Source organism: Schistocerca gregaria, chromosome 8, assembly GCF_023897955.1.
Source record: "Schistocerca gregaria isolate iqSchGreg1 chromosome 8, iqSchGreg1.2, whole genome shotgun sequence".
Classification (NCBI taxonomy): Eukaryota; Metazoa; Arthropoda; class Insecta; order Orthoptera; family Acrididae; genus Schistocerca; species Schistocerca gregaria.
The window spans coordinates 335,197,021-335,222,708 of record NC_064927.1 but is presented as its reverse complement, the minus strand read 5'-3'; the positions used below and the strand labels follow the sequence as shown (position 1 = coordinate 335,222,708).

General features: G+C 44.6%; 1 protein-coding gene across 1 annotated transcript in view; it reads left to right on the top strand.

Annotated features, from left to right (window-relative positions):
- Positions 1-401: 401 nt before the first annotated feature.
- The window catches only part of LOC126284538 (uncharacterized), a 63,207-nt gene continuing 37,920 nt past the window's right edge, over positions 402-25,688 (top strand). The window contains exons 1-4 of the mRNA XM_049983538.1: positions 402-542; positions 9,110-9,176; positions 14,870-14,934; positions 15,031-15,066. Coding sequence (XP_049839495.1) covers positions 474-542; positions 9,110-9,176; positions 14,870-14,934; positions 15,031-15,066 — 237 coding nt within the window. The 5' untranslated portion in view covers positions 402-473. The remainder of the gene's footprint in view (positions 543-9,109; positions 9,177-14,869; positions 14,935-15,030; positions 15,067-25,688) is intronic.

The window sequence follows — 25,688 nt, the reverse complement described above, 5'->3', positions numbered from 1 at the left end:
ATGCGACAGTAACACCTAATATCATTTATTTCTTATTGTGGAAGCACTTCAAAAACATTAGTTAATCACTGCTGCAAGTTTGTATCCTGTGCCGTCAAGACGTACGCAACACTGGCCTATGAAGGAAAGAGAAAGGCTCATGGCGTGCGTTAAACCGTGGCGTGATTTATTACCTGTTCGCTCAAGGCGGGGCAAGGCTAATTTTTTTGTTGTTGCATCAAATACTATGTTTACATAATACGGCACTGTCTACCGAATTACCTTGGTCCTGACAGCACTCAACAGTAACCGGAAACAGAGGATGTCCTTTTCACGGTGCAGGTGTGACAGTTGTGGCACCCATAGTTACATCACAGTGTCTGTACCTACATAAAAGGTATACGAGAAGTAGAAATCCCGCCAGTCGACGCCTAGATAAATAGTGCACAGGCACCATCTGCGCATAGCTGAATTTCGTATATATATTACTAGCAATGAGGGTGCTAAAGATTTGCTGTTTTATCTGTGCTATCATAGTTAAGATTTCCTGTGACTCTGGTGAGGTAAGTATTTCACTTTATGACGTTGTGAAAAATATTGTAAATGAACAGTATGTCTATAGGTAACTAACCAGAGTTATTTTCTGATAATTCATTTAGATCCTCTGTCGAGGGTTATGAGATGCCATTTCCCTGTTTTTCCTAATAATTTCTGTACATGTATTTCTTATTTTTTGTACGCATAGAGGAGATTTTGCGTAGAGTCTATTACCACATTCAGATCAAAGCAGGTGACAGCCCTAGAGTACTAATTTTGATATTCTGGCGATTCTCTTTTCTTTAAGTGTTGGTGTTTGCAAACGTTGTCTTGTTGATGATCATCCCAACCTCCTTTTTCTGAGCTCTGTTCAGAACATTTCAGAAAATTTATTTCCTTAAGCTATGTTACTGATTTCAAAGATTATTTGCCCATACACCACCGGCCGTTGTGGCCGAGCGGTTCTATGCGCTTCAGTCTGGAGCCGCGCGACCGCTACCGTCGCTGGTTCGAATCCTGCCACTGGCATGGATGTGTGTGATGTCCTTAGGTTAGCTAGGTTTAAGTACTTCTATGTTCTAGGGGACTGATGTTGAGTCCCATAGTGCTCAGAGCCATTTGAACCATGTGTCGATATACCCTTCAAAGCACTGCTCTTCCCTAAACACACACTTTTCGCAGCGGTGTTTCCATCTCGCGAGGCAGTCCTGCATAGTTTCATTTCAGTTGGCCTTTAAAGTGTGTGCGACGAATTTGCTCTGTGACAGTGATAAGCACATATACAGACGGCAGGAGTATCACGCGCAAAAGGTATAAAAGGGCACTGTACTGGCGGAGCTGTCATCTGCAGTCAGGTAGTTTCATGTGGATAGTTTTTCCACGTGATTGTGGCCGTGCGACGGGAATTAACAGCATTTGAAAGCGGAGTAGTAGTTGGAGCTAGACGAATGTGACATTCCACATCGGAAATCATTAGCGAATTCAATATTCCGAGTGTGCCTTGAATTACTCCACGTATTATTTCTCACCACGGACAATGCAGTGGTCGATGCCCTTCACTTAACGGCCGAGAGCAGCAGCCTTTGCGTAGAGTTGTCAGTGCTAATAGATAAGCATCAGTGAGCAAAATTAAGGCAGAAATTAGTGTGAAAGGTAAGGTGAACGTATCCCTTAGGATAGTGCGGCGAATGTGGCGTTCATCGCTGTGGCACCACACGACAGACGCAAGTGTCTTTGCTGATAGTACGCCATCGCGTGCAGCGCCTCTTCTGCGCTCGTGACCATATCGGTTGGACCTAAGGCGACTGAAAAACGTTGTCCTGTTCGGGAGAGTCCTGAGTTTAGTTGGTTTCGACTCAGGTCTTTCAGTGCTCTGTCAAACTCTTCACGCAGTATCGTATCTCCCATTTCATCTTCATCTACATCCTCTTCCATTTCCATAATATTGTCCACCAGTACATCGCCCTTGTATACACCCTCTATATGCTCCTTCCACCTTTCAGCTTTCCCTTCTTTGCTTAGAACTGGGTTTCCATCTGAGCTCTTGATGTTCATACAAGTGGTTATCTTATCTCCAAAGGTCTCTTTAATTTTCCTGTAGGCAGTATCTATCTAACGCCTAATGAGATAAGCTTCTACATCCTTTCATTTGTCCTCTAGCCATCCCTGCTTAGCCATTTTGCACTTCCTGTCGATCTCCTTTTTGAGACATTTGTATTCCTTTTTGCCTGCTTCATTTATTGCATTTTCTCCTTTCATCAATTAAATTCAATATTTCTTCTGTTACCCAAGGACTTCTACTAGCTCTCGTCTTTTTACCTACTTGATCCTCTGCTGCCTTCACTATTTCATTCCTCAAAGCTACCCATTCTTCTTCTAGTGTATTTCTTTCCCCCATTCCTGTCAATTGTTCCCTTATGCTCTCCCTGAAACTCTGTACAATCTCTGATTCTTTAAGTTTATCCAGGTCCCATCTCCTTAAATTCCCATCTTTTTGCAGTTTCTTCAGTTTTCAGGTCATAACCAATGGATTGTGGTCAGAGTCCACATCTGACCCTGGAAATGTCTTACAATTTAAAACCTGGTTCCTAGATCTCTGTCTTACCATTATATAATCTATCTGATACCTTTTAGTATCTCCAGGGTTCTTCCATGTATACAGCCTTCTTTCATGACTCATAAACCAAGTGTTACCTATTATTAAGTTGTGCTCTGTGCAAAATTCTACCCAGCGGCTTCCTCTTTCATTTCTTAGCCTCAATCCATATCCACCTACTACGTTTCCTTCCCTCCCTTTTCCTACACTCGAATTCCAGTCACCCATGACTATTAAATTTTCGTCTCCCTTCACTATCTGAATAATTTCTTTCATCATACATTTCTTCAATTTCTTCGTCATCTGCAGAGCTAGTTGGCATATAAACTTGTACTACTGTAGTGGGTGTGGGCTTCGTATCTATGCGTTCACTATGCTGTTTGTAGTAGCTTACTTGCACTCCTATTTTCCTACTCATTATTAAACCTACTCCTGCATTACCCGTCTTTGATTTTGTGTTTATAACCCTGTAGTCACATGACCAGAAGTCTTGTTCCTCCTGCCACCGAACTTCACTAATTCCCACTATATCTAACTTTAACCTATCCATTTCCCTTTTTCTGTTTTCTAACCTACCTGCCCGATTAAGGTATCTGACATTCCACGCTCCGATACGTAGAACACCACTTTTCTTTCTCCTGATAACGACATTCTCTTGAGTAGTCCCCGCCCGGTGATCCGAATGGGGGACTATTTTACCTCCGGAATATTTTACCCAAGAGGACGCCATCATCATTTAATCATACAGTAAAGCTGCATGCACAGTTAGTACGAAGAATATTCTGGACAGTTCCAGAGTGTGTTATCAGTGTGAAATTTTCTTTTGCCGTAAGCTAATAATCACAATCGCTTACTGCTGCGGAAAAAGAACCAAGCCTTTCGCCGTTGTTCACTGCGTTTTACTATAATTTATTTGTACTGTACTGTTCTGTTTCATTTCCAACTACTGACGACTTCTACTAGATGCAACAGTCTTCTGAATGTTTCGATGTGCCACCAAAGCCTCTAATGTGACGACCTTTCTATTTCTCCTTCTTCAAGAATATCTACATCTACATACTTACACCATAAGCCACAGTATGGTGCATGCAGGAGGGTATCTTGCCTCAGTACTAGTCATTCTCTTTCCTATTTAAGTCGCAAATGGAGTGAGGGAAAAAAGACTCTCTAAATAACTTTATATGATCCCTAATATATCTTATCTTGTCGTACAGTCCTTACAAGAAATGTAAATCGGCAACAGTAAAAGATGTCAGCAGTCGGTCAAAATATCGGTTCTGTAAATTTTCTTCTCTCTGGAGATTTCCATTGGAGTTCACTCAACCTCTCCGTAACAGTCGTCTGCTTAAAGGACAAAACCGATAACAAATCTAAGAGCACGTTTCTGAACTGCTTCGATGTCTACCTTAGGACAGACCTGGTGAGGATGACATAAATTCGAGTATTACTCAATGATGGGTAGAACTATTGTTCTACATGTGGTCCCTATTACGGGTACGCTACACATACATAAATTTCTCCTAGTGAACGGCAGTCGACCACTTACCTTTCCACCTTATCTCCAATTACTTATATTTTTCTAAGTTGACCATATCAAACATAAAATCTGTCAAAGACATCCTCAATCCTTGCACAGACACTCAAGGCCCTGACATTTCGGAAAACCTATTCCACAGACAAGGATTTTCGTTAACTGTCTGTATCAGACTCTTTCCGAATATCTTCGAATATGAGTTTCGTTCTAGTGGTTGTTTGTAACTCCATGCTAATTTGTGGATAGAAGTCTCAAGGAAATTCATTACATTCGGACATTACATTCTACATATGCTGTAGAATTCTGCAGCAACCCGATGCGCAAGATACGGTCTCATAATTTTGGGCTCTATTCCTTTAGCCTTCTTGTACAAGTATACAGGAATTGCCTCCTCTTTTGCCCAATGCCTTGGGAATTTCCGCTAGACGAATGATTTGCGATAAACGCAAGCTACGTAAGAGGGCGATGGCGAAATGTACTCTATGTAAAACCGACCTAAAATTCCATCTGGATCTGGAAACCTTTGTTTTCAACCCTTTCAGATTCATCTCAGTGACACGTATGTTTATTTTTATGTTATCCGTATGGTACTGGTCGAACTATTGTACGAGGGCTAATTTTTTTCATGATCTGACCAATAGCGAAATTAAAACCACAGTGAAAATCCGATGAAACTTTGTGCAGATGTGTTCTGAAGTGTATCTAGTATTCCTACCAATCGTCTCAAGTCGTCCTTTTCAATCACGAGGCCACAATGAGTGCATAAAGATGTACAGAACACTGAAGCCTCCTACAGTTTGTGAAGTGCAAGCCATTGTTCAATTTCTTCATGACGAGAGTTTCAGCCTCATTTCAAGCAGCCCACATAACTGTCATGCATGACACCAAAGTGCGGCCGTGGTGCAGGAACCTTGGGGCTGGACGTAATAGATATTCATCATGCAGGCAGTTAGGTAAGGAAGCGAGCGTCAGCCGATGATCTTGTTCAGCGAGTGGATCGAAGTGGATCGGGCAGCTGGAGAAAATTGTCCATGGAAGGCAATACAGAACAAGCGAAGAGGAACACTATCACCATGCATTGTCGCTCTTCAAGAAAATGCTTAGCCATACTTTGCAACTGCAACGAAGTCGCTCCTGCAGCATTTTCTTTTGGAATTGTTTGATCACCCACCATACAGACCAGACTTGGCAACCTCTGATTTCCACATCTTTAGTCACAAGAACAGCTGATTAAGAGGACAGAATTTTGACGCAGACAACGTAATTTAGACAAGTGCAAAGAACTTCTGGAAGGCAGAGGCAGTTGCCTTCTATGATGAGGGTGTTAGAAGATTTGTTCAATACTATGATAAATATGTACGTCGGAGCGGTTACTATGAGAGAAGAAGACGGAAAGTTAAGTTAAATGTTGCAAATAAAATATCTTTTGTTTCCATTTTGGTATAGATGTCGTAAGTGATTGAACCTTGAAAAAAAAAATAAAGAATTACCCTTGTATTTTTATACGACGATCCCTCGTGAATAAAAGTTCAACTTTTCTTAAACTGTCTTTTCTTGCCATATCATATTATTCAACGAATTTCACGTAAGAGGCCTGCGAGTAGCTTAGTGTCTTTATGTACGACCAAAATTGTCGCTGGTTCTTGGCAAAATTTTCGGCTGAACTGAGCCTGTGGGAGTAATTTTATGATTTGCCTATCGATATTTTTCTAGGCTATAACTATTGCCTGTCGACATTTCCTCGCCCTTTTTGAACCAAGGGTGCAAGAATCTCTGCTTGCTCAGAATTTTCCCAGTTTAGGTATTAAAACCAGGTTGGTCTTACAACTGCTTTTCTGCTCTTTTCGGCCTGAATAATCACCTAGACTTCATGATGGACTTAATAACAGCAGTAACAATCATCAGTAAGACAACATAATGACCACCAGTGCCTGTGAAGCCCGCATCTCGTGGTCGTGCGGTAGCTTTCTCGCCTCCCACGCCCGGGTTCCCGGGTTCGATTCCCGGCGGGGTCAGGGATTTTCTCTGCCTCGTGATGGCTGGGTGTTGTGTGATGTCCTTAGGTTAGTTAGGTTTACGTTGTTCTAAGTTCTAGGGGACTGATGACCATAGATGTTAAGTGCCATAGTGCTCAGAGCCATTTGAACCAGTCCCTGTCTCTATTCTGACATTGTTGAAAGTGTCAGGCCTGGTTGGTTGTTGCTGCAAGGTCTAAAATATTTGGATTGGTTGGGCCAGCTCTAAATAGCTGCTGAAGACGTTTTTCGGCTAACGTCTTCAGAATTACAAGGCTGTTTGGTCGTATAGTCCACAAAGTATCCATATAGGTTTCAATCTATAATCGGCAGCTTACCGTTACGTAAAACTAGCATCATATGATAGGGGTACTTCCTCGCTACTGAACTACACTTTCTTTGACTTATTTCACAACTACTACAGCGAAATCCGGTAGCCGGTGATAACATCCGGTGATCAGACTAACTTCAACGACGCCGGTTACTCGCCTCCAGATAACTCCGCAGTTAGGCTCAATTTCAACCTCCGTAAACACAACGTGTTCGTCGACTGCAGTTGACACTTCCCAACTATGGCGGCTAGTCTGTTTTCTCGACGCACCTCCTGTGCCCCGTTAGATATATCCAAACTTTCTACTTAGGGTTTCATTCAGTCCTCGTTTCCTAATATAGTTTCCATCTCCGACAACGGTCTCAACTGGTAATTAAACTCAAATCTCTCTTTTTTCTCCGAGTAGTGTTTCAGCGCTATATCCTCCATTTATTAGGAATTATTCGGTAATTTACTGTCATAAATTTGACATTCGAGTGGTCTTTACTTTGTGTGCGATCTGATTGCGCACACTACGTTTAGACTGGCAAGCGTTCATCAGTGGACGTCAAACTATCACCTAGCCTACTAAAATTCCTTGTACAAACACTTGCTATGTGAGCAGCTGCTTCCTCTGCATGGTGCACCACTCATCTATTAATGGATGTACCACGATCCTCCACCTCATAGCTCAGGTCCAGAAAACTGCAGCCGAGACCGTCTCAGAATCGAATTGGCCTGTAGCTGACGCCTTCCACTCGGATCCAGACAAAGTGAGCCAGGGAATTTTGAGTACTATTCTGGAAATTAGAAGCTATGCTGTCACCTGCGTGGGAGCCAGCAGTCTTCACCACTTCCACTAGCCGCCCTAACGAGCCGAGGTTGGCCATGGAACCCAAGCGAAACACGTCATCGGTGCCGACATGAGTCAAAGCTTCTAAATGACTGCACCCTGTAGTCCCGACAGCCGAAGCCAGAGCCTCCGATATAATTCGGTTGAAGTTCCCGGTTAGAAATACGGAGCGCACATTGGACTTCTTTCCAGCCCTATACGCTCTTCCCCTAAGGGTATGCATTACACGCCTAACAATGAGGAGCTCACCATGTATCTGCTCGGAACCTCCTGAAGGAGCGTCATCTTGTCCCGTCTTAGGGAGAATGCAGGCGGCGACACCGCCAGTCCCCACACTGTCTCTCCACTATGAGTGGTGTGATCGCATTGCAACATATTAACAAAGGAAATGAGTGTTCCGTATGAATCAGTGGTAAACATTTTGTAAATGAATCCATCTTAAAGAATGCGCCATTTTGGGCTACGCAGTCAACAGACACCCACGGCTTGCCATCTGATGCGACTGTTTCTCCGCATACACTATGGCCCTAGGTAGCAACCTCCAGATAGCCGTCCGTTGCCAAAAACGTCTTCAGTTGTTCGCAAAACTAAGGACAGCTTCTCGTGCGTCCGCACACACTATGCACACACCTTATGCCTCCTAACATTAAAAATCGAATTGAAACAAAGGGTAGGCCAGATGAATGAAAAAGAGCCTCGTTAGCTTGTAGACAAAGGGCTGTCCTAGCAAACTTGTTAGAAACACACCTGAAAACAGACACTGGCATTACGATCCGAGATGCTGGACGGCGGTCATATGTGCGTGAGGTGTGATTACTTGTGTTTGTAAATGTGGGTGTCTTCTTTTCTGAAGAAGACTTTGGCAGAGAGCTGTCTGCAACACAACGTGTCATCTTTACGGTGAACACCAGTTTATAAAACTTCAGATGTTCAAATGTGTGTGAAATCTTATGGGACTTAACGGTTAAGGTGATCAGTCCCTAAGCTTACACACTACTTAATCTAAATTATCCTAAGGACAAACACACACACACACCCATGCCCGAGGACACGAACCTCCGCCGGGACCAGCCGCGCAGTCCATGACTGCAGCGCCTTATAAAACTTCCTAACTGGTTAAAACTGTGTGCCGGACCGAGAGTCGAACTTGAGTCCTTCGCCTTTCGCGGGCAAGTGCTCTACCATCTGAGTCGCCCAAGCGCGGCCCACCACCCGTCCCCACAGCTTCAGTTCTACCAGTATCTCGTCTCCCACCTTCCAAAACTACACAGATGTTCTTCGACCAATCTAGCAGAACTAGGATTCCTAGAAGAAAGGGTATTGCGGAAACATGGCTTAACCACAGCCAGGGGCTGCAAGGTTCGCAGAAGAGCTTCTGTAAAGTTTGGAATGTTGGAGAGGAGGTACTGGCAGAACTGAAGCTGTGAGGACTGCTCCTGAGTCGTGCTTGGGTACCTCAGATGGTAGAGCATTTGTACGCGAAAGGCAAAGGTCCCGAGTTCGAGTCTCGGTTCGGCACACAGTTTTAATCTGCGAGAGAGTTTCATAACAGCACACACTCCGCTGCAAAGTGAAAATATCATTCTGGGGCAGTTTATACTTTTCCTTCTGTTGTCAATGTTACAACCTGGAGTTTCCATTGTTTGTTACACGACGTACGTTATATGTGCATCAAGTACTTCGTATATTTCCTATATCAATCTATCTCCTTTTTAATTAAAAGGGATTTTTGTATTTTTTGTAAAAGAAATATTTCCACTTTACTTCATAATAATATTGTTTTCAGGTCACAGAAGAAACTGAAGATCAAGGAATTGTGATGAAATGTGCAAATGAAGTGGGCTTGTCAAGAGGTTTGTACTCAGTGCTTCCTCGGTGTACCATTAAGAAATCTGTAACTTCACGTCACCTGATGACGTACGAAAGTAACTCAATAAGCCATGCTACCAATTTCTTTTCTTCTTACACCTTCATTTGAAATTTCAAATGGCTATGCCATACAGTTATTATCCACCATATATATAAACTATTTTGTGCAGCTTCTGGCGAAGAAAATGGAGAAGATTACACACATTCAACTCACATGTTCGTCAGATGTGAAGATTGAATTCTGCTTGGACTAAACGCTTGGTGTCTCTATATTTCACTCTACTTACTTCGGTTTAGAGATTGAAAGTATTGTCTGAAACACGTAGACTTCGGAGGCCCTTCCTTGCAGCAGTTCAGGTGAACACTCCCAAAATTTTGTCACAGTTCATTTTTATGTTCTCGGGGGATGCATGGCTGTCTGGTGGAAGCTGTGTTTTTTTCCATTATTTCTTGCTCATATTCGAGGGGTATTTTAATGTTGCAAGTATCACTACGAAAAATAAATTTCAGTTCCGATAACTATTTTATTCATTGTTTACCGGCACTTATCGGCCATCCTGATATATAATGAAATTTACCCATCTCTGTAACGCTGCTCTTTGCTGGAGAAACCATTACAAAATGGCGCAGTCGACTGATAATGAAGAGGAGGAGAGCACTATTTTATTTTGTGCAATTGAGCTGTGTGCTACATTACAGCGACGCGAGAGTTACAATGTATGGGGCATTACGACCACAGTCGCGTATCTCAAGACGAAAACAAAACATTAATTACGCAACTTTGTTTTTCGTTGTGATAATTAAAGCTTTCTGGACAAATTGTTGTAGATGACTATGATGAGTTTATTTCTAATGGTCTCGCAGCAATGTAGTTTTCCGTTACGTTGAAGGATTGAGAATGCTGCTGATTGATATTGCCACTTAGTAGGAACGTAAAGTGGCTGTACACTGTCGCATAAGTCAGCAATCGAATTCGGAATGTTTAGGAAACCATGACACGACACTGTCTGGATACGGTGATTGGTAATTTTACTCAGTAGCCAACGAAGAGGAATACTTCAAACCAAATTAGCTAATGTCTAGGCGACTCCACGGTGATTTTGTGCAGATTCACAGTCGAGGACGAAACTACAATCCATTAAACACTTTTAATTCTTAGCAACAGCTCTGATAAACGTTAGTAAGTTCCCGCTTAAGAAGGTTAAATCCATCTGTCAGGTGTAGAGCTTATGGAATCTGCTTTTAAGACTTCCCAGTGCGTGCTCCTGACACAGTGCCAGGGCCAAGGTAGGCGTATACGAGCGTAGCTACATTACTGTGACCAATTACCAAAAGATTGAATTACTTTCTCTTGCAGCTCGGAGCACTACAAGATGTGCAGGGAAAGAGTCAGCAGGGTCCTGGTAAGACAGTGATGTGGAACCCAGCCGACGTCAAATCAGTGGCCAGCTGCGAATGGTTTCTCGTCTGAGAATCCACGGCACCAACAGCACCATCGAGCTGGTATCATAGATTCTCTATTGAAGTAGAACTCAAGGAGTTATGGTGGCCACGGAAATATGGTACACTCATCCTGGTGCACATCGAACCACGTACACAGAGAGCTGTGCGATACGCTGCGTTGTCCTGCAGGTAGATGCCATCGTGCCGCGGAAACTGCATGTACAGGGTGTTACAAAAAGCTACGGCCAAACATTCAGGAAACATTCCTCTCACACAAATAAAGAAAAGATGTTATGTGGACATGTGTCCGGAAACGCTTAATTTCCTTGTTGGAGCTCATTTTAGTTTCGTCAGTATGTACTGTACTTCCTCGATTCACCGCCAGTTGGCCCAATTGAAAGAAAGTAATGTTGTCTTCCGTGCTTGTGTTGACATGAGACTCATTGCTCTACAGTACTAGCATGAAGTACATCAGTACGTAGCATCAACAGGTTAGTGGTTTTGCAGTCCGTACAATGTTTACAAATGCGGAATTTGCAGATGCCCATTTGATGTATGGATTAGCACGGGGCAATAGTCGGAGCAATAGTCGTGGCTCGGTATGTTTGTATCGAGACAGATTTTCAGAACGAAGGTGTCCCGACAATAAGACGTTCGAAGGATTTGATCGGCGTCTTAGGGAGAACGGAACATTCCAGCCTATGACTCGCGACTCGGGAAGACCTAGAACGACGAGGACACCTGCAATGGACAAGGAAATTCTTCGTGCAGTTGACGATAACCCTAATGTCAGCGTCAGAGAAGTTGCTGCTGTACAAGGTAACGTTGACCGCGTGAAGGTATGGAGAGTGCTACGGGAGAACCAGTTGTTTCCGTACCATGTACAGCGTGTGCAGGCACTATCAGCAGCTGATTGGCCTCCACGGGTACACTTCTGAGAATGGTTCATCCAACAATGTGTCAATCCTCATTTCGGTGCAAATGTTGTTTTTACGGATGAGGCTTCATTCCAACGTGAACAAATTGTAAATTTTCGCAAACAACATGTGTGGGCTGACGAGAATCCGCACGCAATTGTGCAATCACATCATCAACATTGATTTTCTGTGAACGTTTGGGCAGGCATTGTTGGTGATGTCTTGATTGGGACCCATGTTCTTACACCTACGCTCAAAGGAGCAGGTTATCATGATTTCATAAGGGATAGTTTACCTGTGCTACTAGAACACGTGCCTTTACAAGTACGACACAACATGTGGTTCATGCACGATGGAGTTCCTGAACATTTCAGTCGAAGTGTTCGTACGCTTCTCAACAAGAGATTCGGTGACCAATGGATTGGTAGAGGCGGACCAATTCCATTGCCTCCACGCTCTCCTGACCTCAACCCTCTTGACTTTCATTTATGGGGGCACTTGAAAGCTTTTGTCTACGCAACCGCGGTACCAAATGTAGAGTCTCTTTGTGCTCGTATTGTGGACGGTTGTGATACAATACGCGATTCTCCATGGCTGCATCAGAGCATCAGGGATTCCATGCGATGGAGGGTCCTCGCTAACGGAGGACATTTTCAACATTTCGTGTAACAAAGTGTTTGAAGCCACGCTGGTACGCTCTGCTACTGTGTGTTTCCATTCTATGATTAATGTGATTTGAAGAGAAGTAATATAATGAGCTCTAACATGGAAAGTAAGCGTTTCCGGACACATGTCCACATAACATATTTTCTGTCTTTGTGTGTGAGGAATGTTTCCTGAAAGTTTGGCCGTACCTTTTTGTAACACCCTGTATAGGTCAACGTGGTCCCCGAGGTTTGATGCATACTTGCGTTGATCCGCTGCGTCTTGCAAACTGGACGAAAGAGATTAAATGGTCCCTAATGTTAGATGCACACTTGTGTTGATGCATTGCGTCTTCCGAGTAAAGGGATCACCCAGGGGCTGCCCTCCGGCATGGACCCTGTTGGCGATTGTTACAGGGTACTACTTTCAGACATGCCACGTCTTAAGCGCCAATCACCATGCGACCGATGGAGCATACATTGTGATTCATCTGTCACGACTCATTGGACATCCACTTGCGATACTGGCGTATAAATTCCACCCTTCGTCGCCAATGTACTGCAGTCGGAATAGGTACTGTGGAAGCCCATATGCAGCAACGACTGCCGATCGGCCTTTGATGAAATGCTGTTGATATCTACTTGCTTCAGCTAGGGGGTCAGTTGCTCAAGAGTTGCAGGTCTGTCTGCCCGGACACATCTTCTCAGACGTATTTCAACCCTCTTCTCTGTAGCCCGAGGTGCACCGCAGTTGCATCGTCGCCTGCTTCCGATAGCGCCATTGTGCCATACACGGTATACCTTGATCACAGCTGTACGCGAACAGTTTACAGACTTTGCCGTTTCGGAAATGCTTACATCCCTGGCCCTAAGGCCAATTATAACTCCCTTTTGAGCGGCAGATAAGTCGCTTCTTTTCCACACAACGAGAACGACTGCACTATTTTCCTCATCTGAACGACATGTTTCATACAGCCTCTGCTGATCGTGCGGCCACTGTTAGTGGTTATTACACACTGATGTCGAAGATAGATTCAAATCACATGGCAAGGGGGCTAAATTAAAAATAAAAGAGTAATATTAATGAATAAATGCAATAATTTTACTAGCTGTGTGACCGATTACGAAGTCTCGTAACTGTTTGGCACTGACTAGTATTAGCACGCAATCTGACTGCATAAAATAAAAATAAAGAATGAGAAGGAATTTCCATTAAGACGATTGTTTAATTAAGTGCCCTGCAGCTATAAAAGCTAAGAAACAACAAAGCACAAGAGTAACTGTTCTGTGTGTGGTAGTGTGACTCAACGTACATGTATCTGGCTCGGTTCTTTCTCAATACAACAAAATATTTTAAACACAATTTACAATGAACTAACTGAAAAAGCAGAGATACTGTAATTGCACATAGAAACCAGAATTACAAGTCTAATAAATGCACACGAGCCAGATGGTTTGTACCTGTGAGCAAGAGGGATTGTTATTAAAGAAAACTGTAATATCTTTTTACCTCATTATATATTGACGAAAATATTCCACTGTAACAGCATCATAAACCAAAAGCCCGTTTCCTTTCTCAAATATATTCTGACAATTGCATCTTCTTCCATCTATACATTACACCAGTACAACGTTTCAGTCAACACTCAAATCGTCTACTCTCTCGCCCAACAGAACAACGACTGCTCTCGACATCCTTTGAACTACTAATGCGCCCAGTGGAGGCGGCGGAATAATAATCTTTGGCGCAATCTCTGGCGCTGTGACTCAGTGTAGCCACGTTTCAACATGAATAAGAATGGACCGTATGTAATTGGTCCTTTCAAACTGTATCATTTGATCCTTGGAGGTAGGAGTTTAATGAAAAAATTCCAGAGGGTTACACAAGCGAGAGCGCTTACACGACGAAAACTTTACAACTGACATTTTAAGATTAAAATTCACGAATATTTATTACGCTATGTACTAATTAACTCAGTATGGGATTTGTGGCCCTGAATCATTTTAATTTAATTTGAAGCCATGTTGAGTCCCTTTACATAAGAATTTTAATGCTACTGATGGACTCGAAAACTAGATGTGTCGTTAGGTCAACGTGGGAATACGTAGGTGTCGTCTGCTGCAGAGTCCCATGTTGAAAAATGAGCTCTGAACGCTGTGCTGCGAGGCGCTCGTGAACTCACCACCACTGTGTCCTGTCTGCCACTGACTGTGGCCTATCTTGCTTAACTGAGCGGACAATCGTCCGATATCCACTTTCAGCGATGAGATGTGGGCATCCAACACCTCGTCTGTTACACGTGGGTTCGCCGCATTTCATCCACTATTCGCAGGTACTGAAGACAGTGGCAGCGGAAAAGCCGAGCAGATTCGTCGTTTTCGAGATTCTCGTTCCCAGTGACTAAGCCACAGCAAAGTGTACCGTATCAAAATCAGCTACGTCAGTGTTTCCTCCTTTACCGATCCGTATGGTCGATAGAATGCTTCCCCATTCGCCTCTGCTCTGCTTGTAGACTTGTCTTATAGTGTCATGTGCGTACAAAGCCACTAGGTGCCATTTAGTTTCACGTTGGGTAGCGGTTATAATATTTTGTATCAAGAGTGTATGTATATAACGTTGAGCTGTTTCTTAAACACCAGCATTAATATTTTTATGTTTGTCTTTATCTCCAGATATAGCTGAGACCATATTGAGGAACAATTTTACCGTTCCCGATGAGACTAATGAAAACCAAAGAGTAAGTGTAATAAAATGATTATCATCATAATAATAAAATGTAATTTGCACAATAAGACTCCGTAATAAAGACCACTGATGGTGCGTCTCTTTTCAGTGTTACGTTCACTGCATCGGACTGAAGATGCGATACGTAAGTATTTCCCTTAATTTAGAAATATGATATTTGTGATGTAATGACACGCTCAGACACAAACTTCCATTATGTTGATGTTTTCATGTCACAAACTGCACTCATACACACAAATGTAAATGCTGGGCAGGGGGTCGCCGGGGGTGGGGGAGGCGGGTGGGGGAGGCGGGTGGGGGGTGGGGGGAAGCGGGCGGGTATAATTTAGCTGAAATTAGCTGCTGGGCCGCGGCGAATAAGTACGATACAGCAGTATCGGTGTTGTTGAGGAGAACAATGCAAAGTCCTTCGGACATGCGTATGCGTAAACCGGGATATCTGGGTTCGATTCTCATTTCGGCACAAATTTTCATTCGCTTCAGCCTCTTGTTGTTCACAGCTGCCAATAAATGTCATTTATTTAATAACGTCGGTAGTCGTACCTGTTCTTGCTCGGACATTTATACAATTTACACTACTGGTGACTAAAATTGCTAAACCAAGAAGAAATAGAGATAATAAACGGGTATTCATTGCACAAATATATTATACTATAACTGACATGTGACTACATTGTCACGTAATTCGGGTGCATAGATCCTGAGAAATCAGTACCGAGAACAATCACCTCTGGCCGTAATAAGGGCCTTAATACGCCTCGGCATTGAGTCAAACACAGTTTGGATGGCGTGTACAGGGACAGCTGCCCATGCAGCTTCAACACGATCCGGCAGTTCATCAACAGTTGCGACTGGCGTATTCTGACGAGCCAGTTGCTCGGCCACCATTGACCAGACGTCTCCAATTGGTGAGAGATCTGGAGGATGTACTGGCCAGGGTAGCAGTCGAACATTTTCTGTATCCAGAAAGGCCAGTATAGGACCTGCAACATGCCGACGTGTGTTATTCCGCTGAAATGTAGGGTTTCGCAATTATCGAATGAAGGGTAGAGAACACACCTGAAATGTAACGTCCACTGTTCAAAGTGCCGTTAACATGAACAAGAGGTGACCGAGACGTGGAACCAATGGCACCCCATACCATCATGCCGAGTGATAAGCCAGTATGGTGATGACGAATACATGCTTCCAAAGTTGCGTTCACCGTGATGTCGACAACTACGGATGCGACCATCGTGATGCTGTAAACAGAACCTGGATTCATCCGAAAAAAATGACGTTTTGCCATTCGTGCATACAGGTTCGTCGTTGAGTACACAATTGCAGGCGCTCCTGTCGTGAAGATGGTTGTTGTCTTGCAAACGTCCCCATCTATTGTCTCAGGGATCGAGACGTGGCTGCACGATCCGTTACAGCCATGCAGATAACATGCTTGTCATCTCGACAGCTAGTGATACGAGGCCGTTGGGATCCAGCACAGCGTTCCGTATTACCCTCCTGAACCCACCGATTCCATATTCTGCTAATAGTCATTGGACCTCGACCAATGCGAGCAGCAATGTCGCGATACGATAAACCGTAATCCGATAGGCTACAATGCGACCGTTATCAAAGTCGGAAACGTGATGGTATGCATTTCTCCTCCTTACACGAGCCATCACATCAACGTTTCACCAGGCAAAGCCGGTCAACTGCTGTTTGTGTATGAGAAATCGGTTGGAAACTTTCCTCAAGTCAGCACGTTGTACGTGTCGCCATCGGCGCCAACCTTGTGTGAATGCTCTGAAAAGTTAATGATTTGTATATCACAGCATCTTATTCCTGTCGGTTAAATTTCGCGTCTGTAGCACGTCATCTCCGTGCTGTAGCAATTTTAATGGCCAGTAATGTACCTACCAAACGATAACAAGCAGCGACTTTCAATTAAAGTATCCCCTGTACGGGAATTATTTATCGGGATTTTGTGGTGGTGGAAAAGTCCTTTACGACTGAAGCTAGGTTCGTCATTCGTTTTCACGTTATTTATAAAGTGTTCGTCACCTTCCACTTGGTGCCAAAGCCATTCACAGAACTGCACATCTCGAATGCGATGTTCTGGCTGTTGGTGTAATGGTATGGATGCAACAAGTCAAATAAAAGTGTTTGAGATAGGTAGAACTTCCTTGCAGTATCACGGGTACTTTCCTGAAGTAACTGATACGGTATCAAAAATCGTGTCGTCTGTGGAGCACAACTAGTCTTTGCACGAGGTCTATCCGCCGAGATGGTTAGCGCTGTGGTTAGCACAGTGGACTCGCATGGGGGAAGGCGACGGTTCAAACACACGCTCGGACATTCTGATTTAGGTTTCCCGTATTTTCCGTAAATCGCTTTAAGGCAAATGCCGGGATGCTCCCTTCTCTATCCTACATCTACATAATACTCCGCAATCCACCATACGATGCGTGGTGGAGGGTACCTCGTACCACAACTAGCTTCTTCTCTCCCTGTTCCAATCCTAAACAGAACGAGGGAGAAATGACTGCCTATATGTACGAGCTATAATCTCTCTTATCTTATGTTTGTGGTCTTTCCGCGAAACATCAGTTGGCGGCAGTAAAATTGTACTGCAGTCAGCCTCAAATGCTGTTTCTCTAAATTTTCCCAGTAGCGATTTACGAAAAGAACGCCTCCTTTCCTCCAGAGACTCCCACCGAGTTCCTGAAACATTTCCGTTACACTCGCGTGATGATCAAACCTACTATTAACAAATCTAGATGCCCGCCTCTGAATTGCTTCTATGTCCTCCCTCAATCCGACCTGATAGGGATCCCAAACGCTCGAGCAGTACCCAAGAATAGGTCGCATTAGTGTTTTATAAGCAGTCTCCTTGACAGATGAACCACATCTTCTCAAAATTCTACCAATGAACCGAAGACGACTATCCGCCTTCATCACAACTGCCATTACATGCATGTCCCACTTTATATCGCTCTGGAATGTTACCCCCAAATATTAAATCGACGTGACTGTGTCAAGCGCTCAACTACTAAAGCAGTCTTCAAACATTACGGGATTCTTTTTTCTATTCATCTGCATTAATTTACATTTATTGATATTTACAATTAGCTACCATTCTTTACACAAATCACAAATCCTGTCCAAGTCATCTTGTATCCTCCTACAGTCACTCAACGACGAAACCTTCCCGTACACCATAGCAGCAAACAGCTGCACATTGCTATCCACCCTATTCAAAAGATCATTTACGTAGATAGAAAACAACAACGGACCTACCACACTTCCCTGGGGCACACCAGATTATACCCGCACCTCCGATGAACACTCACCATCGAGGACAACATACTGGGTTATATTACTTAAGAAGTCTTCGAGCCACTCACATATTTGGGAACCAATCCCATATGCTCGTACCTTAGTTAGGAGTGTGCATCGGGGCACCGAGTCAAACGCTTTCCGGAAGTCAAGGAATATGGCATCCATCTGATGCCCTTCATCCATGGTTCGCAAGATATCATGTGAAAAAAGGGCGAGTTGCGTTTCGCAGGAGCGACGCTTTCTAAAGCCGTGCTGATACATGCACAGCAACTTCTCTATCTCAAGGAAATTCGTTATATTCGAACTAAGAGTACGTTCGAGAATCCTGCAACAAACCGATGTCAAGGATATTCATCTGTAATTTTGAGGATCCGTCCTTCTACCCTTCTTATATACAGGCGTCACCTGCGGTTTTTTCCCGTCGCTCGGGACTTTACTTGGGGCAAGGGATTCGCGATAAATGCAAGCTAAGTAAGGAGCCAAAAACGAACTAGAATCTCATCAAGACCCATTCAGCTGCTTCACAACCGCAGGGATGTCTATCACTATGTCCTCCATACGGGAATCTGTACGAGACTCAAGCGGCGGTGTGTTTGTACGATCCTCGTGCGTGAAAGATTTCTCAAACGCAAAATTTAAAATTTCAGCCTTCGTTTTGCTGTATTCCGTTGCCAGGCCAGACTGATCAGTGAATGACTGGATGGAAGCCTTCGACCCGCTTATTGATTTTACGTAAGACCAGAATTTCCTTTGGATTTCAGCTAGACATTTAGCCAAGGTATAACGGTGGTAGTGGTTGAATGCTTCGCGCATCGCTCTTTTTACAGCAGCACGAATCATTACTAACTTTTGCCTGTCCTTATTCTCCCGATCTTTCTTGTAGCGCGAGTGCAACTGTTTTGCATCCTGACCGTTCTCCGAGTTGCGCTGTTAAGCCACGGTGTGTATTTTCCGTCCCTAAACCACTTTTTCGGTACATACTTCTCCAATGGGTGATTTACAATGTGTTTAAAATTATCCCATAATTCTTCCATGTCCATCGTATCGGAAGCAAATGAAGTCGATTCATTTACTAAATGGGATGCTAACAACTGCTTAGCTGCTCTTTCTAATAAGAATACTCTCCTAGCCTTCTTGACTGACTTTTCAACTTTCGTAACCATAGTCGTAATGACAACATCATGATCACTAATCCCTGTCTAAACACCTTCACCGTCGATGACGTCTGGTCTGTTCGTGGCTACCAGATCTAAAATATTTCAATTACGCGTTGGCTGTCGATTTAGCTGCTCAAAATAATTTTCTGATAATGTGTTCAAAAGTAATTCACACGACGGCTTGTCTGTATCACCTGTACTGAAAGAATAGACACCCCAGTCTACACTATGTAGGTTGAAGTCGCCTCCCACTAATATAGTATGATACGGGTAATTCTACGAAACAGAGTGCAGATTCCCTTTGAACCATACTAGGACTTTCACGGTGGAATCTGGTGGCCGGTAATAACACCCAACAATTAACTTTACTTCTCCTAGCCCTGTTAAACGTGTAGATAACTTCACAATCACCTTCTACTTCTACCTCAGTAGACACAATATTTTTGTCAACTGCAATGAAGACACCACCTCTAACGGTGTCTAACTTTCCGATACACGTTCCAAACCTCACTAAATATTTCAGAACTTCCTATCTCAGGGTTCAGCCAGGTCTCAGTACCAAGAATAATTTGGGCGCCACACGCTTCCTGGAGGTCAGTAAATTCAGTAACTTTATTTCGAACACACTGAAAATTTACTGCTAATAACTCGATGCCTAATTCGCACTTGCGCTCCGTCCCTAATGATCTCAATGCCGTTGGGTTCTTATAAGCCAATCTCCTCCTCCTTCCACCGCCCTCTGTCCATTACTTCTGACCGAAGATTAGCAGCTGTCTGAAGACGTTGCTCCCGGTGATGAAAAACATTCTTATCGACATGGTGACTTTGAGTGTACCTTGTAGGATACGCATGAACAGCAGCAGCAGTTTGGTTATCGGGTCCAGAAAGCACCAAAAACATATCAGGAGGCCGACGAACGTGAACCTGACACGACCAGTTATGGCTGCACACTACGCAGGTGGTAGACACATGCAAGTCGTTTAATTTATCTCACTGTGACAGGCTGTTGCCATATGACAAAACGATGTCCTGCTTATAAACACGAGAACTATGGAACAGACGTCTAAAAAATTAAAACTCGAATTTCACGTGGATTCGAGCCATAGCTCCAAGGTTGGTGTGGATTTGACCTATACTGAGCAGTCTACTCAGTGAGCTACGACGGACTGTACTAGGATGCATGGTGATACACGTTCTATTATACATTTCAGTGTGCTGCAGGATGTAACACTGTGGCCAGCTCCTTGTTTTCATACATGCGTTTTCAAAACGCATCCCATCTGATTCTGATAGATAAACATTCGTCTTGAATCTGGGTTAAGAATCGCATACCTATATCCAAGTAACGCCTTTTTTCTTCACCCTGTAGCGTTATTTTGAATTTGTTCTGGATGCCTTTTGGGGTCGTCACAGGCGTCAGTTAAGCTAAAGAAGGAAATTCGTGTGCACCAATTGCATGTGAACCATATTAACGTTTTTGTGATTGTTGTATCTTATTTTCTGAGGCGTACATTGGAGGCCAACACAGTATTAGCTAAACTAGTATGGAAAAACTAGTATAACCACACTCAGATAGTCTGATTTACAAGGCCAGTGTTGATTTTCCTACTATGTGCTTTCTAACCGGCCACTATTTGCTGCTCTGTCTCGTTAGCTAACTCTGGATGTTCCTGAAAGAAGCTTGATTGAGATTAATTGAATCGATGAGATGGATCAAGGATCATGTTCAGATTCCAGCCGCTACCGTGGCGCCATGGACTCCGACGACGGTTTTACCAATCACTTTACCAATCTCTTCTCTTCCCAGCAAGCACCGTCTGTCTGACCATGTACCAGAGTCCATTCTACCTGCTACGTATAACGTGTGGTTCGGCGCATCACGCCCGCAGCCTGACGCGACTCCGACGTCAGTGTCAACACCACAGACTGCTGATAACCTCCAGGCCGATGATGCTGGTCTCACGTTGTTTACCGTCCCCGCGAGGCCTTCCTCCCGGGCACCCACGACATCCTCCCGACTTCTGAAATAAGCTCACCTAAACGGTGCAAGAGGCAAGAGGAGGCCTCGTACGGTCTAGGAAAGAGACAACTTACCTCCTCCTGAAGCCTCGGAGAAGCTACACAAAAAACAAGAGTGATTACATGACTCCGGATCTGGCTGCGCCTGTACCTACACCGCCGTCTCTCTCGGATGTACTTGAACCTATGGAATCCATCGTTACGACTGCCGCCGAGACTTTTTCCACTCCAACGGACTTGAAGGAACATTAGAACACCATGACAGCAACCTCAGTGACGTGGAGTGACGACGACGATGACGATGAGCATCACACACGGGGGACCAAGTTACCCCTGACGAAGACCTCGTTAAGCTGACGCCAACGCCGTCAGGTGGTGTACTGCACGGCTCGCTGCTGCCTCAGTCCTCTTCATCCCCCGCTGATGGAGCTCCCCTCCATGGCGGGGCTCGACTCCAAACGTACTGAGACACAACGATTAACAGTAACTACTTTAGCTCTCGAGTGAAAACTGATCTGCTGCAACAGATGATATGGATATCGGACGTAGACATAGCACTACTACAGGAAATGCATTTGCCCACACGTCCGAACGTCACGGGGTATAGCACTTACCCTCTCTTGGTGACTAAGTGACATTTGGCGTAGCCATACGGCCCGCGAGAGCATGGCGGTAACTGATGTCACATAGCTTCCGTCCACCAGAGGCATGGAGATTATCATCCCCATCCTCAGACTCCACAGACAGATATGAGAGTGCACGCATCTACTCACAGGAAATCGCTTCTTTACTTCTTCGGCTCTGACCATTATTGTGATGTGAAATATGTCTTTCATCCCACAGATCAAATACCCCACCACAACACCCGTCAATAACTGTGCTTTGTCGTCCGTGATCTATTGCTCTGCGACAATTGGAAAGCTCGGCACGGCGACGCACCTGAATATACTAGGGCTATTCGGAAAGTGAGGAACGATGGGTCGCGAAATGGAAACCACCGTGAAAATTCGACGAGGCTTTTCACAGACGTTTTCGGCAGTGTCTCTAGTATGCCCGTCGTTCGCATCAAGACGCTCTTTTCAGTTGTGAGCGCACTGTGAGCGAGTTAAGGTGCCTAGGACAACAATGTTTCCCCCCAAGTAGGAGGGTCCGCTGAGAGGTTTCCCCTTAATGAATGCAGCCAATCTAACACAGCTGTCACGCACTTTCTTCTTCATGGCATTTCTAAGCCGCACTCTGCTCCTGCAGCCTTTTCGATGGGAAGTGTTCGATTGCCAACAACATAGCCGTAATTGCCTCGTCCTGAGTATCATCTCTGTTCACATGAAACGCTGTATACGAAGACAATACTTGGGCGCAGGCTGCGCGCTATAGACCAGCGTAGAAAATTATCGCAGAGCACAGGCGGCTGCCCTCTATGACGATGGTGTTGGAAATTTGATATAACGATCCGACTAATGTCTAACTCAGAGCGGCGACTATGTAAAAAAAAAGTACACCGAAGGTGTAGCTAAATGCGCAAAGAAAACAGTTTGGATTTTCACTGTGGTTTCCATTTCGCGGCCGATCGGTCCTGAGTTTCAGAACAACCCTCGTACTTACGAGACGGGTCAGTATGCGAACCATCTCGGCATGATTTACGTCTCTTGGGAACTCACGCCTGCAGTTCAAGATACAGAGCTTTGGTCCTTGGCCTTCCCGTACCATCGTGCCTATATCTGCAATATTCTCCTTCGGCAACAAGTGGTCTGGAGCAGGCGGCCACCGTGGAAATTAAACAACTCCCACCTCCGCGATTCCGAATGTCTTGAACGTGTTATCGAGACATGGGTTACTGTGGACGTTCGAACAACCCTACCACAACAACGGTCAAAATTTAATAATTTTTGTGGTTTTGCTCACGCTACTAAATACTGAATTTTCGGGCAACAGCAAAGTTATTATGTGGCAGGTGTCATCAGAGCACAGTTAATAAAGTCATTTCATGTAATAATGAATAAACTAGGCACTTATCTTTTCGTGTTTCCCACGCTGGTCTCGTTGTAGAATCATAGCTCAATCGTCGAAAATCTAGGTGGTGATGATTCCAAGCTCGGAATCTGCGATATTCAGAAGTTTTGTAGATGCGCTTCACAAACCATTCTTGAACATTAAACCTTTGAAAGTGAGCACAATGGTGATGTAAAAAAATAATCAGCACTCCGAATTTAAGTTACGCTTCTTTTTTATTGCTTGTGTTGCAATATCACGTAACACACAAAACATCACTTCACAATACAAAACATACTTGAAAACATCTTCCTCACTGTTAAAGTTCACATTTTATAAGCTGACTAAAATAGCGTCTTTCCAACATGTCGTCCAAGATTTGACTTTTTCGAGGCCCGAGTCTCTAACTACAAACTAATAATCACTTACGCGCCCATAAATCAGAGTTACAAGTACGTCAAAGATCATAGTGACAAAAGAAAGAATACACACAAGAATAATATCATTGCAACATAAAGATATCGACGTGTCAGAGTACCTCTACATTAATTAAATAAAATCTGAATGTTGGCCGGTCGGGGTGGCGGAGCGGTTCTAGGCGCTACAGTCTGGAAACCGCGCGACCGCTACGGTCGCAGGTTCGAATCCTGCCTCGGGCATGGATGTGTGTGATGTCCTTAGGTTAGTTAGGTTTAAGTAGTTCTAAGTTCTAGGGGACTGATGACCTCAGTAGTTAAGTCCCATAGTGCTCATAGCCATTTGAACCATTTTTCTGAATGTAGTCTCAGAAACAAAGTAGAATATTGCTGGTATCGAGAGGTTGAGGTGCCGTAATGGTTACGTAATTCAAGTACCATTACAACGTCCCTTGCCTAAGTACTTCACAACTCTGGCTGCAATGTGTGCAACCTGCCATCAGAGCTACCTTGATTCAGTACTGCAAGGATTTGCTGTATGACGCCGGTGAACTACCGAATATTTCTACGCCTTCCTCCGTGACCTGGTGACCCACCAATGTAACCCGGTGGGTATGCAGTAGGATTAAGGCACATATCGTGATGTAGACACTACAGGGGGTGGTATCGAAGACCAGACATCAACACTGAGCGGCACAGGAAATCCCCACCTCTAACAACGACGACAACGACTCATCACCGAGATCTACATCTGAAGCGCCCAGCACGTCACTTGTCATGACGCAATCGTCAGTGCCTTTGTCGACCACTGCGCACATTGTATAAAGAGGCGTCTGCGAAGAACACCCAAGCTGAGAAGTTTGTGATACCACACGTCACACGAGTCCTCCCCTGCGATGTGAGGACGAACTGGCGGAACCAGCTACTTGCGACGAGATCAACGATTCAGCGTCAAAGAGGCTTCAAATACACTCCTGGAAATTGAAATAAGAACACCGTGAATTCATTGTCCCAGGAAGGGGAAACTTTATTGACACATTCCCGGGGTCAGATACATCACATGATCACACTGACAGAACCACAGGCACATAGACACAGGCTACAGAGCATGCACAATGTCGGCACTAGTACAGTGTATATCCACCTTTCGCAGCAATGCAGGCTGCTATTCTCGCATGGAGACGATCGTAGAGATGCTGGAAGTAGTCCTGTGCTACGGCTTGCCATGCCATTTCCACCTAGCGCCTCAGTTGGACCAGCGTTCGTGCTGGACGTGCAGACCGCGTGAGACGACGCTTCATCCTGTCTCAAACATGCTCAATGGGGGACATTGTTCTGTTGGAACAGCAAGTTCCCTTGCCGGTCTAGGAATGGTAGAACGATGGGTTCGAATACGGTTTGGATGTACCGTGCACTATTAAGTGTTCCCTCGACGATCACCAGAGGTGTACGGTCAGTGTAGGAAATCTCTCCCCACACCATGATACCTGGTGTTGGCCCTGTGTGCCTCGGTCGTATGCAGTCCTGATTGTGGCGCTCACCTGCACGCATACGACCATCATTGGCACCAAGGCAGAAGCGACTCTCATCGCTGAAGACGACACGTCTCCATTCGTCCCTCCATTCACGCCTGTCGCGACACCACTGGAGGCGGGCTGCACGATGTTGGGGCGTGAGCGGAAGACGGCCTAACGGTGTGCGGGACAGTAGCCCAGCTTCATGGAGACGGTTGCGAATGGTCCTCGCCGATACCACAGGAGCAACAGTGTCCCTAATTTGCTGGGAAGTGGCGGTGCGGTGTCCTACGGCACTGCGTAGGATCCTACGGTCTTGGCGTGCATCCGTGC